Here is a 22729-nt window from a genome sequence, read left to right on the forward strand (position 1 = left end):
GAGAATGTTACACAGAGTGCCGCACAATCCAGCCTGCCTGATGAAGAGCCCTGTGCCACTTGAAAGGTTGCAAAAGAATTCTCCCGCCCCAGTAGAAGTTGGCTCTGACTTTTATGGGTTGGGACAACAGGTGTTTTGAAGTAAAGAAAACATAATTTTGTTGCTTTAAGTATCCCTGCGTATGGAATGGGCTAAATCCCTAGTTGGAAGTGTGTTTCGTGACTGCAGCCTGAGCTGGAGGGATATGTGCGTGATTGTCGTGGCTGGCTGCTGAGTCTTTTTGCACAGATGCTACTCCCTTCACAGATCTCTCCCACTTATCAGCTGGGGTGCCAGGCAACACTATCGTTATTAACACAGTTATCTTGCCCTTCGTCAAGAGGAAAGGCAGATACCATACATGGTTACTCTCTTTTATCCCCACAACGGCCCTATAAGGTAGGCCAGGGTGGGCGTGACTGGCCAGAGGACTCCTGGTAAGCTGATTTTGTGGCTGAGTGGGGATTCAATGCCAGCTGTCAACCCTGTCTCAGTCCACCATTCTAGCAGCTCTATCTCACTAGCTCAGTTCCCCTGCCCCCAAGCCTATTTATTTATTTATTACATTTCTATACCGCCCAATACCCGAAACTCTCTGGACGGTTCACAAAAATTAAAACCATAGTAAGACAACCAACAGGTTAAAAGCACAAATACAAAATACAATATAAAAAGCACAACCAGAATAAAAACCACACAGCAAAATTGATATAACATTAAAATACAGAGTTAAAATACATATTAGAGCCTATGCCTCTAATATGTTGGGATACAACTCTCATGATCCCCAGGCAGCATGGATCATGGGAGCTGTAGTCTAACATGTCGAGGGTGCAAGGGGGGGTGGGCTGTACTAGCTCAATTGCAACAGTGGATGCAGGGGTCTCCAACTTTGTTCTTTACTAGCCAAAATTGTTATTTCGAGGCTTAAAGGTCTGAATAAGTCAGCCTCCATACACTTCATCGACTTGCTTGCAGCGCTGTCCTGTTGATCCAAAAGGGTAACACTTGATATCTGCTTTCGGCGGGGGCAGTTTATTAAGTCGGTGGAGCAATGCAGCCAGCTTTGGAGTGTCACAGGATTCTGCACCAGATTTCCCCCACTCCGCCTAATTCAAAGTTCCTGGAAGGGCTCCGGTGCCTTTAACACCTGCAAGGATAGGCGGAATTTCAACAGATGGAGGTCCGTCCCCCCCCCGCTCTCACTGTATCTGCAGGCTGTAGAGCCCTGTGTAGCCTTTCTGCCATGTTTTTAAGGTGCAACAGGGATTCTTTCTCAGCCCCTCCCTTCGTTATTCCCCCTTCTCTCATTGGTTCACTTTCCTTCCTCCGCGCTCTCCGATTGGCTCCTCGAGGGGAGCGAGGCGGGACATCGTAATTAAAATAAATAAATAAATAAAGGCAAGGTACCGGCGGCTGCGCTGCCCCGGTGCGACTCCACCGCGGTGGCCACGCCCACCCGCGTCCTGATTGGCCGAGGGGGCTTGGAAGCCGTAACATCCGGGCACTCTGGGGAGGAGACCGAGGCTAGAGCAGGGCTGGCAAGGGAGCAGCGGACCAGAGAGGGAACCGCCCCAGTCCACCCGAGGATTCCGGTGCCTCCTCCCGCCAGTCCTGCAGGTGAGAAGCCCCATTAAGGAAAAAGAGCACAGCGGGGGAGGGTGGCAATCCCTCCTTCCTTTACAATACAGCTGCTTCCATCCCATAATATAGCCCCCCCAACCCCATGATGGACACCCCCTTTTTCTCCATCCTCATCTCTCCCCCCCCTTTCCCCAGAAGACTTCTATCTGATATGCTCCGTCTTTGCTCTGTCACCCCTGGCGACAACACTCAAAATCCATCTCTGCCCCCACTCGATCTCTCATGCTTCCCCTCCCTCCACCCTGTGGAGGCAGCCCCTCCCTTTCTATCCCATAATATCCCCCATTTGCTTGGTCAGTGGCCCCTTCTCTCCCCTGCTTCCAAATGCAGAGCAGCCTGTTCCCCATCTTCTGACCGTGATGAGGAGGAGGGGGGGAAACGGCCATGCCCTCTCCTCTCTCTTTCCCACTTTTGGATGGGGGTGCATGGGTGGGATAAGATTTCCTTTTCCGTGCTCTCCATTCTTGACTACTACCACTTGATGTGGGTTGGGCAGTCTTGCCCTATCCATCCTATAATATTCCTCTTGCTTGCCCATTTCAGAACTGGCAGGGCTCTTTTATGCCCCCCTTCTGTTTTCCTTATCTCAGGACTTTACGAAGTGGAGTAGGTGCCACTGTCCATTTTGCCTTTCCTGCCCCATCCTTACGGGTTGAGGAAGAGCTGTTTCTTCCCACTCTCCCTTGATATATACTGTAGCCTTTTTTTTTAAGCATCCCAGGCGATGACATGCACAGTGTATCTCTCTCTTTGTTTTGTGCACTCTCCCCATGGCCTGAGTTCGATCCCAGCGGAAGCTGGTTCTCAGGCAGCTGACTCAGGTCGACTCAGCCTTCCATCCTTCCGAGGTCGGTAAAATGAGTACCCAGCTAGCTGGGGGAAAGGTAACTGCGACTGGGGAAGGCAATGGCAAACCACCCCGCTACAAAGTCTGCCAAGAAAACGTCAGCGAAACCAGGCGTCCCTCTAGGAGTCAGCAATGACTCAAGTGCTTGCATGAGAGGTTCCTTTCCTTTCCAAGGATGCTTATCCCGTTGGGCGTGTGTGTGTGTCTTACATGGGCTCTAGGTTTTCCGCAATAAGGCACAGTCCCATCAGTGGTAGCACCTTTTTTATCCTTCCCGTATCCTAATCCCTTTTCTGCTAATCACTTGCCCCTTACTTCTGTTATTGGTATGTTATAGTATAATTGGCATAGTTGACAGCTTTATTAATTGGTGTGGGGAGGAGGAAGAGGAGGAAACACAGTTGCTTAATTAAAATAAAGCTGATTATACATCTGTTTCTTAAAATCTTAGCACCAGTCAATGATTTCTTATTTATTTGAAATATATCCCACTTTTCTCTGTCCATCGAGGACTCTGAAATGGGGAAAATTAAACCCAGAATAAAACTGTTACAACAACCCCCCTGCAACAGATTAAAATCGTTTCAGAAAAAAATAGAACGGCAAATTGCAACACACACGCAAACGCACACCAGAGATCTATGTGTGGACAAGGCATGTTCAGTTATTACTGGGCCCAAATACTCTCTGAAAAAGCAATAATTTCCCTGTGCATCAGAAGGCAAGCAACGAGGAAGCTGAACTGGATTCCTACGGGAGAGTATTCTGAAACCTGGGTGCCACCACTGCCGAGGCCTTGCTTTGTGTGATCGTCTGCCACATTTCATGGGGGCGGGAGGGCATGAAGCAGGGCGTTTGATAGTGACCTGTGAGGGCAGGTAGGCTTGTGTAGCAGGAGGCTGGCTTTACTGATTTGCGTTTGTCTTTTTATGTCGGTATGTTGCGGTAGAAATCTACTGGCCATGGCAGAGCCCCCGATAGAAGACGAAGGTGAGGAAGCAGCTCAAGGCCAAGCCAAGCAGGAGTCCTCTCACCAAGCCAACGTGGCCGCCAAGAATCTAGCCATTTTGAAGGCTCGCTCCTTCGACGTCACCTTCGAGGTGGGGGACGAATATGAAGTCATTGAGACGATCGGTACTGGAGCTTATGGGGTGGTGAGCTCAGCGCTCCGCAAGGACACAGGTGAGTGAGGATGCAGCCATGATGGGCGGGAGTAGAGGTCTCCTGCATTTGGCCTCCAGCCATACAAGATAGCCAGTGGGATGTAGCAGTTAGAGTGATGGACTGGGACTCACGGGATCCATGTTCTAATCCCTACGCAGCCATGGGAGCTCACTGGGTGACTATGGGCCAGTCACGGACTCTCAGCCTAACCTACCTTACTGGGTTGTTGTGAGGTTAAATGGAAAGGAGGATGACGACTGTGTGAGCTGCCTTGGGTTTCTTGCAAGAAGGGAAAAGAAGCAATATAAATATAACCTTCCTGGGCAAGGTGCTTGAGCGGGTGGTTGCAGGACAACTCCAGGCACTCTTGAATGAAACGGATTATCTAGATCCATTTCAATCGGGTTTCAAGCCTGGTTTTGGAATGGAAACTGCCTTGGCCGCCCTGTGGGATGACCTCTGCTGGGAGAGAGACAGGGGGAGTGTGACCCTGTTGGTTCTCCTGGACCTCTCAGTGGCCTTCGATACCATCGACCATGGTATTCTTCTGGATAGGTTGTCTGAGCTGGGAGTTGGAGGTACTGCGTTGCAGTGGTTCCGCTCCTACTTGGATGGCCGATTCCAGAAGGTGGTGCTGGGGGATTATTGCTCTGTGCCATGGCTCCTAAGCCATGGGGTTCCACAGGGCTCTATCTTATCCTCTGTGCTGTTTAACATATACATGAAGCTGCTGGGGGAGGTTATCTGGAGATGTGGACTGAGGTGTCATCCATATGCAGATGATACCCAGCTCTACCTTTCCTTTTCATCAAACCCAGGTGAGGCAGTGGCTGTTCTGAACCAGGGCCTGGGCACGATAATGGACTGGATGAGGGCTAACAAATTGAGACTCAATCCAGACAAGACGGAGGTACTGTTAGCGGGTGGTTCATCTGTCCAGCGAGGTGATGTTTGTCCTGTCCTGGACGGGGTTGCACTCCTCCTGAAGGATCGGGTCCATAGTTTGGGGGTGCTCTTGGATCCAGAACTGTCACTTGAGGCACAGGTGAACTCAGTGGCAAAGAGCACCTTTTATCAGCTTAGGTTGATATACCAGCTGCGCCCTTATCTGGACAGAGATAGCCTAGCTACAGTTATCCATGCTCTGATAACCTCTCGTTTGGATTACTGCAATGCTTTATACGTGGGGCTGCCTTTGAAAACGGTCCGGAAACTTCAACTGGTACAAAACAGGGCAGCACGCTTACTAACAGGGACCGGCCGACGAGACCACATTACGCCAGTCCTTTTCCAGCTTCATTGGCTGCCAGTCCAGGTCCGGGCCCAATTCAAAGTGCTAGTATTAACATTTAAAGCCCTAAACGGCTTGGGGCCAGGTTATCTGAAGGAACGCCTCCTCCCATATGTACCTGCCCTAACCCTTGTTTTCTAGAACATCCTTGCCTTCAGTTGTCAGAAGAATCTCAGGATGTTGTGTTTTGCTCCGTATTCACGATTGATGCTTGGATATGGTGCAGAGGCCGGCCGCTGGGTGTCTTCCAGATGCTTTTGACTGCAACTCCCATCATCCCTGGCCATTGGCTATGCTGGTGGTTGGAGCTTATGGGCATTGTAGTCCATAATATCTGGAGGGCACCAGCTTGTCTACCCCGATATAGACGTGGTGGCGTAGTGAACAAAGGGACCAAAATAGATGTGAACAAGAAACGAGGCCACCATTCATGCGTTATTCATCTATTAAGAGAATTACAAATATTTTTAAATAGCAAATGAGATGTAAGGAAGCAGCTCCTTCCAGGAAAAAATTGTAGGCATGAACTGCAGCTTGCAATTACAGTCCTAAGGACTCTGTTTTGAGCGGCCGCCCCAATGCCTTGTGTGCGTTTCTTTAATAACAGCGTTCAGGGAGGTAAAGATACTTTGGATGTAAAGAGACTTCCGCCTCCTCCTGCTTCATATGTGAACAAGAGATGTGAATTAAAGCAAAATGGCTGCTCTCATCACGTTTAAATTGGCTCATGGTATTGGATGTGAAGCAAGAAGACCTGGGACTCAATCTATGCCAAGCGGAATATTCCAGTATGAAAGCAGTATATAAAAGGCAGGAGCCACACTACTGCTTTATAGCAGTACTGAAGTGCACTTACAATTGTTGGGGCCCCTGACACATCATCTACACCAAGCAGGATATAACTATGAAAGTGGTATGAAAGCGGTTTATGGAATGTGTCAGGGTCCCCAACCGTTGCTAGTGCACTTCAATACTGCTGTAAAGCAGTAGTCTGGCTCCTGTCTTTTATATACCACTTTCACACTGCTTTCATAGTGGAATATCCTGCTTGGTGTAGAGAGCCCTAAGAATCCAAGCTGTGAATGGTGCATGGTGGAACTGTAAACCATGAGAAAGCCAATTTCTTTCACATCCTGCTTATCACCATACCACAGCTTGAATATCGATATTACCTGTTAAGTTTACTAGCAGGTATAAAACCGTTGACTATTTCGTCTTGCACACAGTTGGTTATTTTTGACGACTACAGGATCCCCTGCCAAGAGCGACCAGAGAGGCAGCTGCCACTCTCGTTCACCTGGCAGAACTCGCAATGGCTGATGGGATACCAGTGGGAGGATTGGGAGGGGGAGAGAGGGTGGGGGGATGTGTGAATCACTATGAAAGGGGTAAATGGTATGTGTCAATGGGCCCCAACAGTGGTCAGTGAACTTTAGTACCACTATAAAGCAGGAGTGTAGATCCTGCAGTGCACTTCAATACCACTATAAAGCAGTAGTGTGGCTCCTGCCTTTTATATACCGCTTTCATAGTGGAATACCCTGCTTGGTGTAGATGAGCCCCTGGTTTCAATTTATTTGTTTGTTCTGTTTAAGGCAGCATATATAGTTCTCTCCCCTTTTATTCTCACAGCAACTCTGTGAGGTAGGTCAGGCTGAGTGACTGGGCGAAGGTCACCCAGTGAGCTTGAGGACCAAATAGGGATTTGAACTTGGGTTTCCCCAGACCTAGCCTGGCACTCGATCCGCTATACCACACTGGCTGCTAGCTCTGAGACCTTAATAGGGCATGAAGCTGAATCAGAAGGGAATCTGGAAACCATCTAATCTAACCTCTTGCAGGGGAGCCTTTGGGCCAGGCTCAGCCAAAAGGTGGGATACTACTACTACTACTACTAATAGGATAAAGCGAGGAGAAAAGAGATCTATGACAGTAGCATGTGGATCTTTTAGAATTTAAAAAAGCAATAAAAACTGATCTATTCCGGCAGGCCTATCCAGTGAAATTTTAGGATGTTTCAAGGATGTTTTAAAGATGCTTTAATCATTTATGGTATGTTTTTAATCAGTTTTTAATGTGTATTTTATATCATGTTTTTATACTGTTTGTTTTATACTTTATTTATTTATTTATTACATTTTTATACCGCCCAATAGCCGAAGCTCTCTGGGCGGTTCACAAACCACTTTGAGTGGTTTTAGTTTTTGTGAACCGCCCAGAGAGCTTCGGCTGTTGGGCGGTATAAAAATGCAATAAATAATAATAATAATAATAATGATTAGGTGAATAGAGTGAGAGGCAGATACGGGATAGAAAGGATTGGTGTGGGTTATTGTGTTTGAGAATATAGATAGTAGAATTCTATAGAGAAACCTTTTAAGAAAGAACTGACAGAAACCAATACGAGGAGAAGCCTTGTAACCAAACGCATTGCAGCTGAGGAAACCATTAAGCTTATGTACACACAAATAATTATATTAATAAATTCCAATTAATTTCAAAGAACTGGTGTGGAAGAGTGACTGAGGAGGGAGCAGTTAATGGTGGCAGTGGAATGGGAACCTGAGGGCTGGGTCGCTGGCCTGTGGAGCTGTGGACAGGAGCAGCAGCAGTAGGCCTAAACCCTCACACGCGTCATCAGCTCAGGGGGGATTGAAGTAGGTCCTGAGCGCTACTGGCATGGATAGTCTTGCCAAGTTGCCTGTGGGTGGCACGGGTGAAGGCGAGACCTCACGGACTGGGTTGGGCTGGGGAGGTCGGGAAGCAAATGTATATCACGGAGGAGGAGACCAGAAATACACACTTCCCCGAGTCACGCTTCAAACTTATTTCCTCTGGTTTTGGTTTTTTCCCCCCTTGCCAGGCCAGCAGGTGGCGATCAAGAAAATCCCGAATGCCTTTGACGTGGTGATGAACGCCAAGCGCACGCTGCGCGAGCTGAAGATCCTGAAACATTTCAAGCATGACAACATCATTGCCATCAAGGACATCTTGAAGCCCTCTGTGCCTTATGCCGAGTTCAAATCTGTGTGAGTGCTGCTTCTCGCGCCCCCTAAGAAAAGGAGGAACCCCTTTTCTTGATACAAGTGCCCTGCGGTTTGGGACCTGGTATGAAGTCATATCCCCCTGCGTTGCCCACAGTCAAGGGAGGGAGGGGGTCTCTGCAGCTCCCAGCAGTGTAGGCAGGGAAAAAAGGCTGCTGGGACTGGACAACAACCCTGCAAAGTAGGCTGCCGCCAGCCTTTACATCCACCTCAGCCTGAGCCAGGGGACTCTCGGACCTTACAAGACTCTCCTAGGGCGTATGAAATAATAGCCCAGACAGACAGCCTCTTCAAAGCCCCAGGCCTGAAACTTTAAACAGTAGCAATAACCAAGCAGAAGGCTCTAGATTTAGTTCCAAGACTTACTTGGGAGGAAGCAGACGCAGTGGCTCAGTTCAGACAACACATTTCTCAACATTGGTTTTAGTACTCCAGGGTGGAGTTTTCACACCACCATTAAGAAATGTGTTGTCTAGCGGGAAAACTCCACTCCATGTTGGAGTTTTTTTTAAAAAAACACACACACTCCACGCTGAATATCCACATTGTGCAGAAGGTGGGTGGGTGTTCCTGCACAACCATTGTGTAGCATGTTGTGTGGAGGGCTCCGTGGAGTTTCCTGTTGCGTTGAGTGGACTTTTCTCACTGGCTACAGAGTTCCCTGGCAAGAGCGGCGAAAGGAGTGAGTGCCACTCTAGGAGAGCCGCTGGGATTGGTTTTTTTATTGCAGCAATGGCTGATGGGATACCATTGGGCAGACCAGGGGATGAGAGAGGGCGAAGGAGTTGTCAATCAAACATCGTGATGGCTTTTACTCAACTCCACGGTAGCCCACAGTCACATAACGGTGGAGTGGAATTCTCTTCCAGCGCATCTGCGAACCGCGACGTCGATCACAGTTGTTAAATCTTATTTGAAAACATTTCTTTTCTCAAAAGCTTATAATCCGTAGTGTGACGATACTAGTTTTTATTATTTTATTGTCCCCCATGCTGGTTGGCCTTTCCCCTCCCTGTTTGTTTGTAACTGTGATTTTAGAATGTAAGCCATATGGCGGGGTGTTTTGTATTGTGTTTTATTTTGTTCTGTACAGCACCATGAAAACTTGATGGCACTATATAAATAATAATAATAATAATAATAATAATAATAATAATAAATAATAATGGTGAGTGGAGATTTCACACTGCGTTGACTAGCATGTTGTCTGAACTGAGCCAGAGCAAATCTACACGTTGTACTGAAGGCGCTTGCGTGCGCCTGCAGTGCAGCCCGAAAACAATTATGTAGATCCTGCCTGGAAGAGGCGGAGGAAGAGGCGGCTGGGGAATCTGGCCGCGTCCTTGCCGCCGCCACCGCTGCCCACCTCCCCGCCGGCTTCCTGCTGCTGGCGAAAGAGCCACTTGGCAGAAGAAGGCGGGGCGGAGAGCGGAAGAAGCTCTCCGACCCGGGTGGCTCTTTCGCTGGCAGCAGGAGACCGGCAGGGAGGTGGGCGGCGGCGGCGGCAAGGACGCGGCCGGATTCCCCAGCCGCCTCTTCCAGGCAGAATCTACATAATCGTTTTTGGGCCGCACTGGAGGCGCATGCAAGCACCTTCAGTACGACCTGTAGATTGGCTCCCAATCTTTGAGGCAGTTGATAAGTTTATTAACAAAGGGAAAGAGGAATGGGAATCATAGGCTTAAGAGAACCAGAGTACGTTATTAACAACCCTGTGAGGTAGGCCAGCAGAGTGTGAGTCCATGCGCACTGGTCCCCATGTCAAATCAAATTTTATTAAGGCAACCCAGCATGGGTTTTAGCCAGATACAAGAGTCGTGATATAAAAATATGACATGACATTACATTACACATAAAGGAAATAGTGTGGATTGGCCCGAGGTCCCCCAGCGAGCATCCAGCGCCTCTCTCCGACTGACTAAACCGCCTCGTTCCCCTGGCAGGTACGTCGTGTTGGACCTGATGGAGAGTGACCTGCACCAGATCATCCACTCCTCCCAGCCCCTCACCTTGGAGCACGTCCGCTACTTCCTCTACCAGCTCCTCCGGGGCCTGAAGTACATCCACTCGGCCAACGTCATCCACCGGGACCTCAAGCCCAGCAACCTGCTGATCAACGAGAACTGCGAGCTGAAGATCGGCGACTTCGGCATGGCCCGGGGCCTCTGCACCAAGCCCGACGAGTACAAGTACTTCATGACGGAGTACGTGGCCACCCGCTGGTACCGGGCCCCGGAGCTGATGCTCTCCCTGCACGAGTACACCCAGGCCATCGACATGTGGTCGGTGGGGTGCATCTTTGCCGAGATGCTGGGCCGCAAGCAGCTCTTCCCGGGGAAGAACTACATCCACCAGCTGCAGCTCATCATCACCGTCCTGGGCACTCCTCCGGCCAAAGTGGTCCACTCCATTGGGGCCGACCGGGTGCGGGCCTACGTCCAGAGCCTGCCCTCGCGCCAGCCGGTGCCCTGGGAGAGCCTCTACCAGGACGCCGACCGGAAAGCCTTGGCGCTGCTCTCCAAGATGCTGCGCTTCGACCCCCGTGAGCGCATCTCGGTGGGGGAGGCCTTGAACTACCCTTTCCTGGCCAAGTACCATGACCCCGACGACGAGCCTGACTGCGTCCCGGCTTTCGATTTCGACTTCGACAAGCAGGTGCTGACGAAGGAGCAGATCAAGGAGGCCATCGTGGCCGAGATCAACGATTTCCACGAGCGCCGGGAAGGCATCCGGCGGCAGATCAGCTTCAAGCCGGCTCTGAGGCGGGCTGTGATCGGGGGCTGCGGGGATGACGCCTCCGGACGGGCGCTGCTGCACTACTGCTACGATGTTGACATGCCCAGCGCTGGGTCGCCTCGGGCCGCCGACGGTGATTACGCCATGGCGTCTCCCGCGCCCTACCCGCTGATGGAGACCATCGACCTCACCTCTCCTCTCCTGGTTGCTGCGGCTGTCGTGCAGCCTGAGGTGAAGGCGGAGGTGGAGGCTCCGGCCGCCCCGCCCAAGCGGGAGGGGGCCATCTCGGATGACACCAAGGCCGCCCTCTTAAAATCTCTCCGGAATAAGAACAAAGGTAAGGTGAACCTACCCGGACGCTACGTAGTGAACCTATCCGTACCTGTAATATGCTCCTCATCCTGGTGCCTCCAAAGAGTTGGGCTTGGATGGTGGCAACAGGGGAAGAGGGCCTTCTCAGTGGTGGCCCCCCAATTATGGAATGAACTTCTCAGTGAGGCCTACCCGGCACCAACAGGGTTATATTTTCATCACCAAGTTAAGACCTTCCTCTACTCCCAGGCGTTTGGCAGCGTATGATAGCATTATATTCAGGTCGTGGGATATTGTTTGGATATGCGTATGTGTGTCTGCTCTGTTCATATGTTTGTAGCGAAACCGTTTTTATATTTTGCATAATGCTGTAATTTTAAGGTTTTTAATCTTTTAAGGCTTTGGCCATTGGGCGGTATAGAAATGTAATAAATGAAATGAAAGGGTTTGATGCAAGGAAGTGGTGCGAAGAGCCTGGTGGGTTTCCGTTTATTTCTTTCAGTGTGCTTCCCCCCCTTCTTTTCTAAAGACCTTTGAGGAGCCCAGTGAAGACTGAGAATGGTCAGTGGCTACCGGACGCTTAGGGAAAAGGATGGAAAAGTGGGCCGCAGGGAATGAGCGTTCCACACTGCAGGTTCCGCTTCTCAACTGAAATCCCGTTTGAAGACTGAGCATTCAAGGAGCACAGAAAACACACTGTCCGTCACGTGTCTGTAGCAGGGCTAGGCCAGCTTTTGGTGCATTAGGCAATTTGAGAAAATGTCTCGGGCACCTGCACAAAATGGCTGCCACGGGAGGTGTGGCAAAAGACAAGCCACCTACCCAGAAGACTTGAGTGCAAGGCGGAGGTGGGGGCTGAGCCTCAACACATTAAACAACTCCTTTGAACCCGCAGTTTTCAGCACTGACAGAAATCTATTTCTCCACAATCCCAGCTGCCGGTAGGGACATGAGTTAATTGGTTTAAGGAGTAGGAAGGCCAGGGCGTCTAGGCGGGTGCCAAGACAGAGGCATATTCGTCCTCCCAGACACCATGTTACCGGCCCTCTGTTCTGTAGATTTTAGGGCTGCTTTAAAATGGCGCCAATTTTAACTTCTTTCTTTTGGTTGCTGCCACGTGAATGATTTTGTGTCTGTGGTGGGATTGTAGGGAGGTTGTATTCCAGAAATCGCACCACCATTAAAAAAAAGTGACTAACCTGAGTTGCCTACTAACCTCAGAAGTGTGGGGTGGTGATGGTGGTGTCCCTAGATCTGGGCCTTATTATTATAAACGTATTATTATTTTGTTAGCTACCAAATATCACGTGTCAGCTTGGTATTATTTATCTGCCTTACAGTTATTAAACACCCACACCAGAGTATACCCACAGTATATACAGAGAGATCCTATATTAAACCTGTTTCCCTCATAGCGAGGGGAAAGGTTTGATTTAACCCACCCTCAGTTTTTCAAGTGGTGGCGCTTGGCCTGAGAAGGGTTTATGTGACGGGCTGAGTGAAAAGGTCTGTGATGTCGCCACTGGGCCTCAGCGGACAACCCCAAACACGGGCAGCTGGAGAGAGGGAGCAGGCGGTCTCTCGTACACCCTTTAGAGCACAGGCAACCATTGCTTTCTCCCACTGCCCAAATGGTCTGTCAGTTTAAAACTAGATGGTTTGTGTGTGTGTGGTGTGGGTAGGCATGGGCAGGAGGTAGATCTGGTGTCTGAATGGAAAGGCATGGATATGTGGGTGAAACTGAATGGGTGTTTGATGGCCACAGAAGAGATATGGGTAAATGCACAGGGGAACAGTAAGAGCAGTGTGGTATACTGGTTAGAGTGTTGGAATGGGACTTGGGGGAGCTGGGTTCTAGGACAAGCTGGAGCGTGTTCAGAGGAGGGCAACCAGGATGATCAGGGGTCTGGAAACAAAGCCCTATGAAGAGAGACTGAAAGAACTGGGCATGTTTAGCCTGGAGAAGAGAAGATTGAGGGGAGACATGATAGCACTCTTCCAATACTTGAAAGGTTGTCACACAGAGGAGGGCCAGGATCTCTTCTCAATCCTCCCAGAGTGCAGGACACGGAATAACGGGCTCAAGTTAAAGGAAGCCAGATTCCAGCTGGACATCAGGAAAAACTTCCTGACTGTTAGAACAGTACGACAATGGAACCAGTTACCTAGGGAGGTGGTGGGCTTTCCCACACTAGAGTCATTCAAGAGGCAGCTGGACAGCCATCTATCAGGGATGCTTTAGGGTGGATTCCTGCATTGAGCAGGGGGTTGGACTCGATGGCCTTGTAGGCCCCTTCCAACTCTGCTATTCTATGATTCTATGATTCTATCTCTTACATCTCTTCGGATAACTGTCCTTGCCAAAGCTGACTGTAGTAGCTTGAGAGCAGCACCAGGGGGCACCATTGCACTTTGTAACTCTCACTTTCTAGAATCCATTTTCTGTGTCAATACAATAAGAATTCCGTTCCCATGGGTGTTTGATGGGTGTTTGAGCAGGGGGTTGGACTCGATGGCCTTGTAGGCCCCTTCCAACTCTGCTATTCTATGATTCTGTGACCCACTTGGCCGTGGGAGCTCACTGGGTGACGTTGGAGATAAAGCGACTCTCAGCTTTATCTCCATTTTATCTCACAACTACCTCACAGGGTTGTTGTGAGATAAAATGGATTCTGTACACCGCCTTGGGTTCCTTGGAGGAAAAAAGTTGGGGGGTAATGATAATAATGGTGTGAGAAAGTGGGTATTTCTTCACCCCACAGCCCCGTCTTGTTAAGCACTCCTCTTTGTTCCGCAGATCCCCCTTCGTCCATCCCGGAGACGCTCGAGACAGCGTCGCGGAGACCGGTGACAGCGAAAGAACGCCAGCGGGAACGGGAGGAGAAGCGCAAACGCCGGCAGGAGCGGGCCAAGGAGCGCGAGAAGCAGAAGAAGGAGAAAGAGAGGGAGCGTAAGGATATGCTGACAGAGAACGACCGGAACCTTCTGGAAAGGTGGGCCAAGATGGTCGACCGGACCCAGAACAAGCCAACCCAGAATGGAACGCCGGGCCCGCCACAGGTGACCGCTGCCAGCCACATCTTGCCTCAGGCCCCGTCCGCTAACCATTTGCCACCTCAGGCGCCCCCTGCCGGCCACGTCCCGCCCGCCCCGCCCGCCCCTTCCGGCAACCGGCCCGCGCCTGCCGACTTCCTCGCCTTCTCAGACAAGCGGGGGCCTGGCATTGGACCCAAGCTCACTTTGGTTCCGGTGGGTGCGGAGCTAGGCCCGGTCCAGGGCACCAGTGCCAACGTGGTTCATTTCTTCCCGGCGCAGACCGCTCCATTCCTGGTTGCTGCCACTGCCCCCCCACCCCCAGCGTGCCCCAAAGCCGCCCCCTCCAAACCGGAGTGCCTCCTGAGTGTCAAGTTTGCCCCGGGCCAGATCTTCCAAGCTCCGTACAGCGTGACGGCCCTGAACGCCTGGGGTGGCGTCCCCCAGGCGGAGAGCTGGGCCGTGGCAGGGCAGCTGCCGGTGACTCAGCCGGAGATGGTGCCCCCTAGAGGCCCACTGCCGGAACAAGCTGTGGATTTCGGGGGCCGTGCAGGGGTGGAGCAGCCCCTCTTCTTGGCTGAGATGGGCAAATCTGAGCCCCCACCACAGGGTTTGGTTGGAGAGGATGCCAGGGCCCCTGTGCCGCACCAGATGGCCTCGGGGCTGCCTTTGGAGCCTCCGGATATCAACGTGGTGACGCAGCAGCTGTCTAAATCTCAGGTAATGTATTGCCCGCAAATGGCTCTTCATGGGTCCAGGGAAGATCTGTTAGAGCTGGGGCCACCCCTTAGGTGACCCTGGGAATCGGGGGTCACCCACAGAAATGACTCCTATCAAATCCAGGTGCCCCTGCAGTACAATTCCCTCCCTGGAGTGTCTGCTCTCTCCCCTTCCATTCTGGATGTAGATAAAATAATAAACAAGCCACATTGCGGAAATGTCCTGGGTTCAGACAACACTAACTCACGGTTCTTCAACAACCCACGCTCAACCACTGAGTCTGGATTATAATCAGACTTATGTGTAACTTAATTTCTCTGGATTGGGGCCAGGTCCACCCCCCCCCCCTTCCGCCATTTGAAGTGGTCAAATGTCAATGCTGTGACGGCCCTTTCAGCCTTCCCCAACGTGGTGACCTTCCAGATGTTTTGGACCACAACTCCCAGCATTCCTGGCCATTGGCCATGCTGCCTGGGGCTGATAGGAACTGAAGTCCAAAAAACGTCTGGAGGGCAGCAGCTTGGGGAAAACTGACCTACATCTAGCTTGGAGGAACGGGATGCATATTGTCCATGATGCTGCTTACCTGGCATGGGCCTCCATGTCACAAGATCGTAGAATAATTGAGCTGGAAGGGGCCTATAAGGCCATTGAGTCCGACCCTCTGCTCAGTGCAGGAATCCACCTTAAAGCACCCCCTGACACGTGGCTGTCCAGCTACCTCTTGAATGCCTCTAGGGTGGGAGACCCCACAACCTCCCTAGGCAATTTGCTCCATTGTCGCACTGCTCTAACAGTCAGGATGTTTTTCCTGATGTCCAGCCAGAATCTGGCTTCCTGTAACTTGAGCCCGTTATTCTGTGTGCTGCACTCTGGGAGGATCAAGAAGAGATCCTGGCCCTCCGCTGTGTGACAACCTTTCAAGTATTTCTCTCGCTTTGCAGTGGAGAGCAGGCACATCTCTCCCGGGAGCCCCTCGCCTTAGGCTGGTCTCTGATGGAGCGCAATAGTTGTGCATGCGACGCGTTCACTTTTTCTTCCTTCCAGGTGGAAGACCTCCTGCCCCCTGTCTTCTCTGGCACCCCGAAAGGCAGCGGCGCCGGCTATGGGGTTGGGTTTGACCTGGAAGAATTTCTGAATCAGTCTTTCGACATGGTGGGGGAGAACAGAGAAAGGTAAGAGGTGTCTGGGCCTTATGAGTGGACCAGGGTGATTTACTTGGGTCTTGCTTGTCTGCAAAGGGCAGCTGATGGCATGGTGGGACCAGAGGGTGAGGTCACGGCTCTTCTGGCTGCTATTGGCTTACTTGCTCTGATATCACTGAGGGAGAAGGCGGACTTGGACCAGACAGCTGCAAGCTAAAGGGGAAAGACCACAGCAGTGGAATTCTAAAATGAAAGAGTAACTCTTTGTTTAATCTAAACCATGCCAATGTTGCCTGCATTCTGTGAACTCTGGAATGAAACTTCATTGGTGCAGACTTACCAAGTGGCTTTGCTCTTTCTTGCTGGCTACAGACAGGCAACACTAGCTTATGTGCTGTGATACGGTGGCAGCTGGATCTAGCTCCCCTCCCCTCCAAGAATTGGAGAGAGAACTCTGCTTCCGGCTCATTACTCTATGAGTAAAATCCACCCAAGTCCTACTTAAAAATAGACCCACTTAGGTTAGTCACGGCTAGCTTAACTCCCATTCATTTCAGTGGGTCTGCTCCAATTAAGACATGTGTTCTGCAGGAGCTATACTAGAGTGACCAGATTTAAAAGAGGGCAGGGCACCTGCAGCTCTAACTGTTGTGATGAAGAGGAAATTTCACCAGGTTCTAATATATACAAATGACACCTGCTGAAATTCCCTTTTCAATACAACAGTTAAAGATACAGGAGCCCTGTCCTCCTTCTCATATGGTCACCCTAGAAGTATCTGCTGTTGTAATTTTTTTTTTAAGGACAAGTATTCCAATAAAAATGTCTACATAAGGTAACATTTAAAACACAATAAATTAGCTTTAATCCTCCCCCCTTCCCATTTCAGGTCAAATTCCTGTGGTTTATTGGGACAAAAGTTTAACATGGGATACTTTTTTTAGCTTTCTTGTTTATTTTACTTGTATTTAGCAAACATGCTAAATGAAATTATTTTGTAATGATTTTTCTGATACAAATGAGACTACGCAAATGAACTTAATTTGCATGGGGAAATTTCCCAGTTCACTGCTCTCTGTATTCCTGTCTATTGGACATTGTGTTTGGGGCTGATGGGAATTGAAGTTCAAAAGGCTAGAGTGGAGAAACCAAAAATAGGATTTATTTGATGGGATGGGTTGGGTTGGGTTGGGGGAGGGGAGGAAACAAGAGAAAGAACTTGCACAAATCTACAAGTTATGTCTAAATAGGAGAGGATGGATTGCAGTAATTAAATGGATGGCTAGTTTCTTAGACCTGTCTTTGGTTACGCAATCCTGGGTTAGTATACAGCTAGGCCTTGGCCTCTGTTGGCTGTTGAGTTGTTGTTGGATGACACTACATGAGGGCAGCTGTGCTCTACCCTCTGTTGGCTCAGTTCAGACGTTGCGCTAAACCATAGTTGAGCATGAGGGGAACTATCCTAGGTGAATCTCAGGCTCACACGTTCTTACCTTCCCCCTCGGATGCAACCATGAGGAGAAGTTCAGAAAAATCCATTTCCACTTTTTGATTAACCTCAGTCTGTTGTGTTGTTGAAACTGGCTTGTTTTAGCAAAACGTAGTTAGGATTAGCCACAGTTTAGCCTTTCGACGTAACGCTAAACTGTAGTTAATCGGATTCAAATGCAACTGACCTCCTCACAGCCACACTGGAGGAGGAGTGAGGGAGGGTGAGAGCCCAAGTCTCTCTCATCAAGCTAAACTATGGTTTTAGCGTGATGGCCAGATGTGGCTACTGCTTTCTCTGGATGGTCATGATTCTTCCCCCTCTCTCTAGTTACCTCAGTCTCTCATTTTCTTGATGACTTCAAACAAAGCTCCTCAGAATTGTATTCCAGTCTCCTCCTTCGGTCCCTTATGGCAGCTCTTCAAGGCCCAAAGGAGCTTTACCTTTAAAGGTCGCCAAAAAGTAATTTTAAACAAAATACATTAAAAAAAGGCTGTGCTTCATGAATTCTAAAGAATGCTACTCTCTGCATAGGGTGACACTTCATTTAGCACACTGCCCACCCCCTTCCCACAGGACCATGTGAGAGTCCATATTTTGGTTAGTTGCTTTGTCTTGTCCTGTTCCTCTGACCTCACTTTTCTCTCTCTCTCCTGTCTCTTCTTTTACTGGATTAGCCAAGGGGACTCTGCTCCGCTCTCGGCCTCCCTTCTCGCTGACTGGCTGGAAGTCCACCGCATGAACCCAGCCGACATGGAGTCTCTCCAGCAAGAACTGCAGCTGGGCTCTCCCATGATCCTCTCTGACATTCCGGACCTGCAGGACGCATGAACAGCTGGGATACCATCCGCCATCTCCGTCTTCCTCCTTTTTAAATTTTTCTTTTTGGGGTTGCCTACAAAAACAAACAAACGTGAACACCCCAGAGGCTGAGCCCACTTGTGGTGGTAATGACAGGTTTATTTGCCTTTCCGGACTACTATGGCTGGGAACCTCACCACAGTGCCTGTTTTCTTTTAAGCAAAAGTTGGATTGGCCTGGTGTTTGGGCCTGAGGCCTTTCTCAGAAAGCTCTGAGGTGGCGCTGGTGCACTCCTGTCTTCCCATGTGGGTGCATTGTGGGAACTGAGAATGAAAGCTCTTCCAAGTCGAGGCCTTGGTAACGACACTAAGAAGGGTGTGTTTGTGTGCTACCACGGCTGTCGCCTTGGAAACCGGCGTCACACAAACTCCTTCCTGACCCCTCACTGTTTTTCCTTTACCTCACGGCCTGAAATACGGATACCGCTTCCACGCTTGGAATACTGAAAGCTGTTAGAGGGTGGGGTGGGGTGAGCGGTGGTACAAACATGTCCTCCGGGTCTACTGATAAACAGTAGAAACACCGAGAAACAGAAAAGTACCACATGCAGCCCCCTGCTATAGCAATCTTTGCTGTTAAAGCATGACCCTCAGGAAAGAACTGGATTGTGTGAAAGGGTCGCCCTGTGAGGGATAGAAGCCTTGTATTGAATTAGACCATTGGTCCATCTAGACCAGGAATGCTTATATCCTGACCAACTGCAGCTCCCACGTTCTCAGGTAGCGGCTTTTCCTGAGCTCCTTTAACTCAAGGGTGCAAAAACCTCAGGCCCGTGTGTCAAATTTGTCCTTCCCGCGATCCCAGTCCAGCCCTTTACGGGCGCCCAAATAGCCATGCCCCTCTTTCCCCAACCCCCAATCGGGCGTAACATCCGAGTAGCTGTTAGCGTGGCTGAAAATGTAAGGTTATAGGGGCACCCCAAACGTCCGGGAGTGCCTTTGCAAGACCTCGCCTGCAGCTGCCCCTGAGGCCTTGTTTACATCTCTTGAGATTCAGGGGATGTTACCCTCTTTTTTCTTTTTTTTACACCCCTGTCTAGAGAGAGAAGAGAATTCTATAGTCTTGGGTTTTTCTTTTGGGGGGAGCGGGCAGGGGAGGGCAAGCATCTCTGTGGAACTGTGAATTTTGCATAGCAGAGGTAACCTCCGCTCCCCGCTCATAATGAAACTGTTCAGGCCCCAGAGATGTAGAGGGACAGAACTGGCACCTGTTGACCTGAATTAACTCTTAAAATTTCTTGGGGGGTGCGTGTTGGCTATTCCTGTTGCATCAAGAGTAAGAACAACAAAAGTCCTTATTAAAACGAACAAGCTTTGGGCTCTAGTTGTCAAGTGTTTCTTCCCAGTTTCATTCCTTTATGGGGGAGTGGGGAGGGGGTTGAACCTTGTACAGATCTGGAGGCTTCTGGTGCTAAGGGAGCGAAGTGGAAATATGAAACCCACCTCTGAAGGTCCAGAGGTCAGATTTAAAATGGATTCTTGGATGTGTTTTTGATTTCGTACGCCACAGCCTATTTGAAGCTCTGAATGCTGCTGTCTGTACGTGTTGGGAGTACGTGGTGTGTATTTTCTCCCAAAGTGGTGGTGACGTCTTAGGATGATTTGAGCATTAAACTTTCTATTAAAATGTTGCTTTATATATTTAAAAAACCCAGAACGGCCTACCGCTTGGCTTGTGTCTTCCTGTATTGCTAGTGTGGTTTCTGATTTGGGTGGATGATCCCTTCTAAAATTTATTTATTTATTTATTTTATTTATTTATCATATTTATACCCTGCTCTGCAGCCAAAAAAAGGCTCTCGGAGCGGCTTACACTTAGTTAGCAAAAAAGACAGTCCCTGCCCTTAGGCTTACAGTCTAATAAAGACATGACACACAAGGAAAAGGAGTTCAGGAGGGAAGAGGTAAAGAGAGAGAGAAATTAAGTAGACTGGGAAAAGGGCTGATGGGATTGTCCTGCTCCCGAAGGAGGGGAGTCCAACTGGAGCAGGCCCCAATGTTTCCTCTGCCTGCTCCTGTCCCCTTGGTCTTTCTTCTTCCCCACGGGCACCATGACACCTGATGCATGTATACACATGCATGCCAAGCCTCATGCAAATCCAAGCCTCCCCTGATTTTGGGGGGATTTTTGAAATTTTTTGAAAATTGGACACTCCAGTATCTCAGGGAAGCTGCAGACAGATCAATGGGCTTTATTCATGGCCATTTCAAAGGAAATCCCAACATGCCATGAATTGGGGAGTATTTAAACCTAAATATGAATCTTCTTCCACGCTTGAAAAATTTATTTGGAACTTCAAAAAGTCTAAGTGAGCGCAGGAAGGACTTATCCCCTGAGTCAAAGCAAGACACACACAAACCATCCCTGCGAGGCGGGCACAGAGGAGGAGGACAGGCAGCACTGGGAGCAAGCATGCCGGAGGCTTGTGGGGTTGAACCACAAAGCCCATCATGTAGTACAGCTCCCAGGTACCAGGCAGGCAGAGAGGCAGGCAGAGATGTATGACTATGCCAAAGATCTATGGGGAAGTCAGTCCCAGCAGATACCCCAAAACAACAGCACCCAGGTGGAGGTGGGAAGGCAGGCATGGAGCAGACATTTCTGGGGGCACAAGGAAGTGAGCCAAGGATTGTTTCAAAGCCAGTATTGCAAACCATCCCTGTGAGGCGGGAGCAGCACAGAGAGATACCTTTTCTTTTATATCCCATAACTAGGAGGCTAGGAGGATAAGAGTAAAGCTTTGTGATCCTTGCTTCAGAGTTGATTGACTGCATTGTGATCACAGCCATTATTAAACAACAAAATAATAAAGTTAGTAATAGCAGTAATAATTAATATTAATAGCAATAATAACAACAACAATAAGGAGTTGAACCACAATCAAAGCCTGCCTGACTTCACTGAAGAGGAAAAGCCAGGAGGGCTTGGGCTATGGGGTGTATAAATATGTAATAAATAAATAAATAAACAAAGGAGGGGTGGAATTAAAAGCAACAGTGTTGCTGAATAAACAACAAGAAGAATTTTTTTACAAAAGGCTATGTCTGCCTTTTACCAGTAAGAGGAAAGTGGACATGCCAGGGGTAGGGGGATATGCCAATTTGACTGGCCCTAAGTAAGTACCAGTCTTTAAGAAGCTACCTGACACTTCTACTCATGACAGGCATTAGCTTCTAGAAGTTCTAGATTGTTTAAGCTTTGGAGTGTTCGGATGACCCTGCAAGAGCAGGAGTGTGTGCACTGAGTATGTCCACATGCCCTAGGGAACCTCATCCCCTTGCACCACATCTATTCAGTTGTTCACCAAGGTTAGGGTGGGTAGCAGTGCTGTGTTTCCTATCTGTTATTTATTTACTTAGTATATGATTTCAGGCTGTGTTTGTGCATTTGGTGGGGCTACTGTTTAAAAAAACACTGGGAAAAGTCCGTTCAGAGACTAAGAAAGAGAAGTTTCCCAGTATCCCAAGTTACTAAGTATCCCGTTTTGCCTATCCCCCCTCCAACTTTGGGATTGGAGGATGCTTCATCAGGTGATCATGACTGGGAGTTGAATCTGCCTCTCAGCACTTCAAAAAGGTACCTCTCCCACTTTTTTTACCCTATCTTTTAAAAAATTATAGCAAGCGAACCGCACCATGCAGAATGCTGAAAATAGGTTCAAAATGACCCCCGCCCACGACTCTCTAAGCACAGCGAGTTTCAAATAGATAGCTTGAAAAACAAAAAAGTTATCCACTAACCTTTTCCACAATGCAATCCTATGGGCAAAAAAATCCAAAATGGCGGGCGGAGCGCTCCGCGAAAAGAGGAGCGCTCTGCTTATGGTTGCTTCTCTTCGCCATGCTTCTCTAGCCCCCCCCCCGATTCACTTCTCCGCCTCAGGAGGAGGCGGATCACCCTAATTCACTGTTGCTTCTCCGATTCTAAGCGAAGCGGATCACACCCCTACTTGATATGCTTCTCCAAGTGCTCCACCTAAGAGCTGTTTGCATTTTGTGTTGTAATTTCTGTTTGCTGAGCTACTCACTGACGGTTGCATAACTGGTCAGGGTGTGTCGGAGTTGCATAACTGAAGCCATGGATGTGGAACATCTCCCTCTCAAAACTGAAATGTGAACCGGAGTCATGGGTACCTCACCCTAATGTATTGGGCTTCCCTTCGCATCCCCACAAGACATGATGAAAAAATGGCACTCAGTCAGGGAGCATCACATGCAGAATGGAGCCCACTTCCCGTGTGGGTGAATCATCACCTCCTGACTCAACAATGTTTATGCCTAGGGGGGTCAGGTGAATTGAACCTTCCAAAATTGGCTGTGCCAGAGAGGAAGAACAATAAACTTATTCATGGGAGAGAGACATAGAACATGTGGCGTTAATTTAAAAATGGAAACTTCCCTCTCT

At 49.4% G+C, this 22729-nt stretch overlaps 1 protein-coding gene across 2 annotated transcripts; it reads left to right on the forward strand.

The window, feature by feature from the left end:
* The first annotated feature begins 1576 nt into the window (after positions 1-1576).
* On the forward strand, positions 1577-19970 carry MAPK7 (mitogen-activated protein kinase 7). 2 transcript variants are annotated; one of them, XM_063138426.1, is made up of 7 exons: positions 1577-1659; positions 3480-3712; positions 7849-8014; positions 9973-11102; positions 13875-14830; positions 15878-16005; positions 18142-19970. In XM_063138426.1, the coding sequence occupies exons 2-7, from the start codon at positions 3493-3495 to the stop codon at positions 18293-18295; spliced, it is 2754 nt and encodes a 917-aa protein (XP_062994496.1). In that variant the 5' UTR covers positions 1577-1659; positions 3480-3492; the 3' UTR covers positions 18296-19970. The 2 variants fall into 2 exon arrangements, with proteins under 2 accessions (XP_062994496.1, XP_062994497.1); XM_063138427.1 differs by lacking the exon at positions 1577-1659 and having other exon boundaries at positions 3640-3712; positions 7857-8014.
* Positions 19971-22729: the final 2759 nt, after the last annotated feature.

Source organism: Elgaria multicarinata, chromosome 11 (genome assembly GCF_023053635.1).
Source record: "Elgaria multicarinata webbii isolate HBS135686 ecotype San Diego chromosome 11, rElgMul1.1.pri, whole genome shotgun sequence".
Lineage (NCBI taxonomy): Eukaryota > Metazoa > Chordata > Lepidosauria > Squamata > Anguidae > Elgaria > Elgaria multicarinata.